This window comes from Malus domestica, chromosome 16 (assembly GCF_042453785.1).
Source record: "Malus domestica chromosome 16, GDT2T_hap1".
NCBI classification, from domain to species: Eukaryota; Viridiplantae; Streptophyta; class Magnoliopsida; order Rosales; family Rosaceae; genus Malus; species Malus domestica.
The window spans coordinates 12,338,403-12,346,162 of NC_091676.1; the positions used below are offsets into that span (position 1 = coordinate 12,338,403).

The 7,760-nt window shown below is 36.6% G+C and overlaps 2 protein-coding genes across 2 annotated transcripts; both read left to right on the forward strand.

Annotated features, from left to right (window-relative positions):
* Positions 1-660: 660 nt before the first annotated feature.
* Positions 661-1,690, forward strand: LOC103403675 (major allergen Pru ar 1-like). The gene is given in 2 exon segments (NM_001297677.1): positions 661-1,006; positions 1,217-1,690. Coding segments are annotated over 2 exon segments (492 nt in total). The 5' UTR covers positions 661-822; the 3' UTR covers positions 1,525-1,690.
* A 4,703-nt stretch (positions 1,691-6,393) lies between these two features.
* On the forward strand, positions 6,394-7,387 carry LOC103403677 (major strawberry allergen Fra a 1-3). Its single transcript, XM_008342518.4, has 2 exons — positions 6,394-6,754; positions 6,908-7,387. The coding sequence occupies exons 1-2, from the start codon at positions 6,571-6,573 to the stop codon at positions 7,201-7,203; spliced, it is 480 nt and encodes a 159-aa protein (XP_008340740.3). The 5' UTR covers positions 6,394-6,570; the 3' UTR covers positions 7,204-7,387.
* The last annotated feature ends 373 nt before the right edge of the window (positions 7,388-7,760 follow it).

Here is a 7,760-nt window from a genome sequence, read left to right on the forward strand (position 1 = left end):
TTAGCGACTCAATCTGAAACAATAGTCAATCAGTTGCGCCATAACATTCAAGCTTCCTCCTTGTGAGAAAAGGAATAGAATTTTATTCAAATATTGCCTATTTTATAAATGGAGATAAATGGTAATAATATAGATTGTTGCATCACAATAGGTGTTACAAAATTTGAAGAGGTGATGGTGGTGACTTAACATCAGTAGGGAAACATAATTGGTCGGTAGTGGTGGTCGGTACCAAATTGTTTCCAAAGCTTGAACAAACTCTACGAGCACCAAAACTTGAACATTGCATGGAAATTAATGTAGTCTTGACAAAGTTAGATTTGATTATTGCTTAATATAAGATGAGCTAGATCTTCTTTCAGAGCATGAAAATAAAAGATATCATGTAACTTTGAAAATTCCATGTCACTAGAAGCCTGACATTTCAAGCAATCTTCCTCCTAAATGTAAAACATACCATGTACCTTTCAGAGCATGAAAATTTCATGTGACTCCAAGTCATCCAGTTTGTCATTTTTAAAGAGGGGACCATCGGATTCCCTCCCCTTGTCGAAAAGTCCACATTAGGTTACATTTGGTCCAACTTATACATCGCATTCCACCATTACATATTGCATACGGAAAAAAATATTATTCATACCAACAACTTCCAAGCAAAGCAGCAGCAGCCCACCACCTAAAGTTTTGTCTTCATCATTCACATTCAAAAATAATTAATCGGATAACCTTTGCTCCTCCCTCCCTCTTGATATTTTCACAAATCAAAACCTTTTTTTTTCTTTCATCCCAACTCCCGAGTGTTGTTCATCAAGCAAGGCAAGCATGGGTGTCACCAAGATCAGCCAGAAGTTTGTGACTCAGGTGACGCCACAGAGGATGTTCAACGCCTTGATCTTGGATGCCCACAACATCTGCCCCAAGCTCATGTTCTCATCAATTAAAAGTATTGAATTCCTTAGCGGTTCAGGAGAAGTTGGAACCATCAAACAGATCAACTTCACTGAAGGTAAATTGTTAGGCAAATTAAAAGTCAACCCTCTTTTTCTTGGAAAATTGGATAATAAATCAAATCTCAATTGTTGAACCGATCAAAATTAAACCAAATATTAATGATATAGACAATATATTGAAAAACAAAATCATTTTGGTCAATTTTCCATTTTTCTTTCTCTGTTTTTACATGAAATTCAATATCTAATTTGTTGGGGATGTGCAGCTAGTCCTATGAAATATGCTAAGCACAGGATTGATGCTTTGGACAAGGAGGCACTCAGCTGCACCTACACCTTCATCGAAAGCGATGCAACGGATCACTTGTTGGACAAGCTTGAATACATAACATATGATGTCAAGTTTGAGGGGTATGGAAGAGGAGGATGCATCTGTCATTTGACCAGCACATACAAAGCCAAAGATGATATACAGATCAAAGAAGAAGACATTGAGCTTGGCAAGGATAGAGCTATTGGGATGTATGAAGTTTTGGAAGCCTATCTCATGGCGCACCCTCGCGCCTACGTCTGAAAATTTTTAAGAAAACTTTCAGTAGTCGTATGAGTTTTTGGGAATTCTGCTGCGTACAATATATCTAACATATTGTTCATGTTGTTTTCCTTTTTTCCGTAAGTGCTTTTCTTCTTGTTCTTTCCTAAACTTTATTCTTGTTGTACAAGATTGTGATTAAGAAATATTTAGTTTCGGTTCTAATTTACTTAATCAGGGGATCTGTTGTGTAGAAGTAGTTTATCCATTTTTTATTATCAGATAGTTCCTCCAAATATCTCAGCGGCATCCATCTTAAGTAAAGTGGAAGGGTAAATCTCAGATGATAAACAGATTGGAATTCTAGCCGGAAATTCTTAATTGGCCTCTGTCAACTGTTTTTATTTTAGTAAATCACTTCTTTTGATTTACTGGAGTGGAAATGATTTAAACTCCCGCAAAATAAGAAACTAGTTGCAGAAACACCCTAAATTTGCAGCTGATTTAAGAATTACGAAAGAGATGAATTGAGTACAAAGTGGTATCAGAACCGATATGAGACGAGGCCTAGAAATACTTTGTAAATTGTCATAAAAAAGGACCTAATACAATCTTGAGCGCCATCAAACACACTAAGCCCCAACTCAAGTTTACTTCCGAGATTAGCGAGGCAGTCCATGACCACTTTACACTCTCTATTACACTCTCTATAAATGTGTTGTACACTACAGGTCTATCTGTGATTGATCAAATCTTGACATCGATCCCAATATGATAATTACCTCAGGTGTAACATTTTTCGATTGTGTGTTGTGTGTGTATTTTCTCTACTACAATTCTGCCTTGTCCAAACCCAAAACATGTTTTCTACCAAACACCAATTGATCATCCAAATTAATCAACCACAACAAGGGAAAGAACTAACACAGCCCATGTATATTCTTAAACTTTGTTCTAACATTTAAAAGTTACAAAGCAGAGAGAACTTGGACCTTATAAGGATCCAAAGGATGCTACAGTGTGACAAATTTTGTAAGCGCCCATCCATATGTTTTAAGACAATAAATCAATAGTGACGGGAATCTAGGAACGAATAAGGATCCCTATCAATATAAAAGCAAAAGGAAAAAAAAATTTTTTAAGCCCAACATATATTTTATCTGTTGAATCGTTGAAGTTTGAAACCCAAGAACCAAAAGTCTTTTTTTAATTGACAATGGAAATGTTTAAGTACGTTTAATATGCAAAAGGCACAGAAGAATCAAAATAATTGATCATTGATAATTTCAAGGATCATTTTTATTGATTTTAAATCACAACAATCAAATTGAGGTGCTATAATAATCTCATTACCATTTTGGCTAAAAAAATCCTTTTTTATTAAGGAAAACTAATGAAAATGACTTGAAAACTTTGAGTTTTAACGATAAGGATAAAATAAAGGGTAAAGTGAATGGTACCATGATTGATTTTTAGTGTTAAAATGTGGTTTTTTGTTAAAGTGAATAGTATCGGAAGTTTTTTGTTAAAGTTCTCATATTATTAACAGTATGTTTAGCTGGTTCGATTTGGGATTCCGTACCAAAAATGGGATCCCAAATTCCGAATAGACATTTTTCGGCATGAGATTCTGAAAACCAAAACCGAACCGATATTTCGGTAATCCTGAATGTTGGGATTCCCAAAAAAATTTCGGGATTTCGGTACAATTCGGGATTTGTCGACCTTCCTCAAATTCATCGACGTGGCTACCGTCTCCCGGAGGCCCAAGGCTCAGAACTAGAACGAGATCAGGAACCACCATTGACCTCAACGAGCTCACGGAGGTACGATATTCAATGATGGCGGCTTCTAGGTTCTAACAACGATCATTCCTCACAGATCCAAGGAGAAATGGAGCTCTCGAGTTCTCGAGTTCTCTCTCGTACCATCATTGAATATCGTACCATGTTTTTTTCTTAGTCTGACATAAAAAAGATACCTGATAAAGAGAAAAATATATATAATACTATCTACATCTAAATAATATTCCTATACTAAAGTTTTAAAATGTGTTAGTTGGACGGCGGACAAAGGCCTAACGCATAGACGTTTATGCAGATTTTTTTATTTTATTTAACTTTATTGTATAACATATAGCACTATAACATATATAATTATACTATAATACATAAATTTCACATGTAAAATATATGAAGTAGGGTTGGGCACGGGCCGAGCTCAATTTTGAAGGGATCGGACCGGATCCGGATTTAAAGAAAACGGGCCGAGCCAAGACGGGTCCATCAAATTTTAATACAGTAACCAGACCTAACCCGATCCGTTCAAAATGGGCCAATTCGGACCGGATCCACGGGTCCTTTTTTTTTTTCGGTTCTCTTCTTCTTCTTTAGATCTCCCGACGAGCTCGTTGGGATGGCGTGATCTACTACCACATGCCACCAACTATGTGACGAGATCAACGTCGTCTGACGACGGCAACAAAGTCACGGCATCGACGACACCATGGGACCTGGAAAAGCTTCGCGGCCATGGGACCTGGAAAAGAGGGGTTGGTCTTCGATGAAGTAATCAACAGCGTCAACGACACCGACTGCTCACTCCCTCTCCCACTCAAACTCGTCCTCCGTCTAGTTTTGGAACTCGTCCTGGAGGCTGTCTAGCTCTTATCTGCAATCTGAATCATCGTAAATCCCTAATTGCGCGAAGATTCCAGAGAGCTTCAAATGTTCGGGGACGATTTCGCTCCTGAGGCTATCAACATGGAGCAAACCTCGAGGCGAAGGGCGTCGTCTCTCGGATCGACGAGCAGTTTTGTGGTGCTGCGGGAGCACTGGGTGTGGAGGAGGGAGATGGCCTCTTTGACATCGTCATTTAATTGGAGCTCCTTGATGGGGAGGCTGTCAAGCAAGGTAGAGAAGTTGAGGGTGAGCTTAGGGAAAATGTTGGCGAGGGATTCTGTCAAGGGGCCACATTCGGCTCCCGTTTGAAGAGTCCTCTATGAAGGTCTAGATCCTTTGGAGTAGGATGTAAAGCTCCTGAAAGCAGAGGAGGGCGGAGAGGGAGAAGATGGTGGTGGAGCTCCTGATGATGTCTTCGAAAATCAATTTGGGGGTGGAAATCGGTTCGGGCCAAGGGCCCGTTTCTTCCAGGATTTAGACCCGTCACGCCCCGCTATTAACCTAGACCCGCCTGCCCCGCCCCATGTTGAATTTTAAAATTTTGGACCCGTCCTAAACCGCTTAGACCCGCCCCGATCTGTGGGTCCAGGATCCGTTTGCCCACCCCTAATATGAAGTACTATAACATATTAAAAACCTGGAAACTTTGTTACAAGCACATAATGATTGTTCATCCAAGTTTTTTTTATATTTTACATAGCTAACACATTTTTAGATGGATGAATCCTTTTTTCTGATATGTAAAAAATTTCACAATCAATAGTCTACGATACCTTTTTTAAAAATATAAAAAAATATAGGGTATTGATAGCTATAATTAAACGATATTTTTGTAATGTAATCACGTATTATACTTTGATAGTTTAATATGATGTCCACAACGTAAATATCATCATTATACAGTATTAAGGAGCCCAAAAGTTGAATTTTAACGTCATGTTGTAACTGTTGGATGTTAGACCCTAATCCAATAGCTAATAGGTCACTACAGTTAATAAGGATTGGTTTGGAATGTAAGTAGGGTTAGGGTTTAGTTAATATGCTATAACTTGGACTCCAAGTAAAGTTAATATTCCAGTTAATTTGGGAGAATAAGGACTCCTGATTCTATCCTATTTGAACAGTATTTGGAGATTAATATCTTTTACAATAAGAAACCTTACTGTCATCATTATAGGAAGATACATTAGAGTTAAGTTAGTATAAATACTAAGCAAAAGTCCCTGCACATACCATCGAAACAAACTCCAAAGAATTCCCTTAGGTTCGAGTTGTATAGTGGTGGTGAGTGTGCTGAAAGCCATTGCTAAAGTTCTAGGTGCTGCTCGAAGTTGTTGTGTGCTCGTGATTGCTACACTGCTAAGAATGACTTCTCAAGGTCAGTGTCTTGTGGTGTTTTAATCTACATGAACTTGCTAGGTTTGAAAGTAAAACCAGTAAAACATAAAAGTAAGGAACCTAAACAGCCCACCGACATTGTAAGGTTGTCTTTATGCCGAATATAATACTCAGCATCTTCTTCCTTCTCTTGTATTATTAACCCGAATAATACTTGGCTGCTTAAAGATGAGTAGAAACTCTTAATTACTCAAAATTTATCAAAATTGTTTGTTGTCTATTTATAGAACTTCGTGTTTATAATTAAAACCGTTCATATTATAAATCACACTATAAAGATTGTGTATGCAAGAAATCAAATAAAATTAAGGTCGTTTAGTCATCAAACTGTTTAAAAACAAATGAACGGTATTGGTAAAAGCATTACAAACCGTCTATGTATTTGCTACAATAGATTAACTAAATGACCTTAGTTTTAATTTTTTTTTTTAAGAGATAATTTTTATAGTGTGATTCATAGTATGAATAGTTCTGATCATAAGCACAAAACCCTGTGATTAAAACACTAAAAGTTTTGAGTAGAAATTTCTACTTATCTTTAAGTAGCCAAGTATTGTTCTATTAACCCTCAATTCTTGCACATTTCCATTGGATTTCTGAATTGATTGGTGGTCTTAGACAATAGAAACGAAAATATTATTTTGTTTTTGGAAAATTAAAATATTAATAAGTTGGCCCACCAGTAGAAATAAGTTGATTTTTCTTTTTTCTAATCAAGTTCTAGAATTTTATTGGTGGCTTTCTTTGACTAATATATTTATGCATTGATTTTTTTTTTTATGCCATGCAATTGATAATTAATATTTCATTTTCATTTCACATGGACAGCATCCATTGAAAACTTCAAATTTTGTCCCAACTCCTTTACACATGTACCCTCCCTCCCGAATCTATAAATACCACCCTCTGGAGGGAGCATTTTCTCACATCAACACCGATCATCCTCTTTGCTTCCTCCTTTCATTCTTAATTTCCTTGATCATTTTCTAAGCTCTTAAAAATCATCATCATGGGTGTCCTCACATACGAAACCGAATACGCATCCATTATCCCCCCTGCTAGGTTGTACAATGCCCTTGTCCTTGATGCTGACAACCTCATCCCCAAGATTGCTCCACAAGCAGTCAAAACTGTTGAAATTCTCGAGGGAGATGGCGGTGTTGGAACCATCAAGAAAGTTAGCTTTGGCGAAGGTTTGTTTAGTTTCCACCATTTTCTCCATTAACTTGATAATTTTACCTATTTAATATATATGGAATAAGGCTTTATTGTTGATGGTGGTGTAATATATATCTCGAAAACACTAGCTAATATCTTAATTTCTGTTTCATTTTTCCATTTGACAGGGAGTGAATACAACTATGTGAAGCACAAGGTTGAGGGAATTGACAAAGACAACTTTGTGTACAGCTATAGTTTGATTGAAGGAGATGCCATTTCTGACAAAATTGAGAAGATCTCTTATGAGATTAAGTTGGTGGCTTCTGGCAGTGGTTCCATCATCAAGAACATCAGCCACTACCACACCAAGGGAGATTTTGAAATCAAGGAAGAGCATGTTAAGGCTGGCAAAGAAAGAGCCCATGGTCTGTTCAAGCTCATTGAGAACTACCTTGTGGCCAATCCTGATGCCTACAACTAAAACCTTTCATATGGCAACAATCTTATCTCTTGCTTTCTCTGTTTATTCAATTGTGTGGTTTAATTTATTATCGTGCCAAAGCAATTCTTTGACTTGCACTTTGGATATGATTAAGGAGTGATGTTGTATTTGATCTTTAATCTCAATAAATAAAATGTATACTAGTTATACGTAAATTATCTCATGATATTTAACTTGGAGTATTATTTTTCCCTTTTAATTGTGTGAATTTCACATCCGATCTGTTACGGTGTAAACTCAATGACACATAGAAAGGAAAAGAAAAGTTATTCCACTAAAGTTAGACCAATTAACTCAAAAGTTGACTGTTTGGGTTGTTGGGATGGAAGATTCTAATGGCGAAAAGATGAAAGACTTTAACATTACGTTTGGACGAAGAAAATTAAAATTACTAAGGAATTTAAAATGATAGAAATTAAAATGACGAGATTTTATTTTCTAAAATTTGTAAATTTTCTTGTTTGGTCAACCTAAAAGAACAATGAAATTGAATACGGAATTTGTTATTTTTAAACTCCCAATCGTAGAAATTGAGA

Excerpts from the sequence above, each read along its gene's own strand:
- LOC103403677 (XM_008342518.4), top strand. The coding sequence starts at position 6,571 with ATGGGTGTCCTCACATACGAAACCGAATACGCATCCATTATCCCCCCT. Across the intron at positions 6,755-6,907 it reads GAAAGTTAGCTTTGGCGAAG|GGAGTGAATACAACTATGTG; the intron begins GTTTGTTTAGTT and ends TCCATTTGACAG.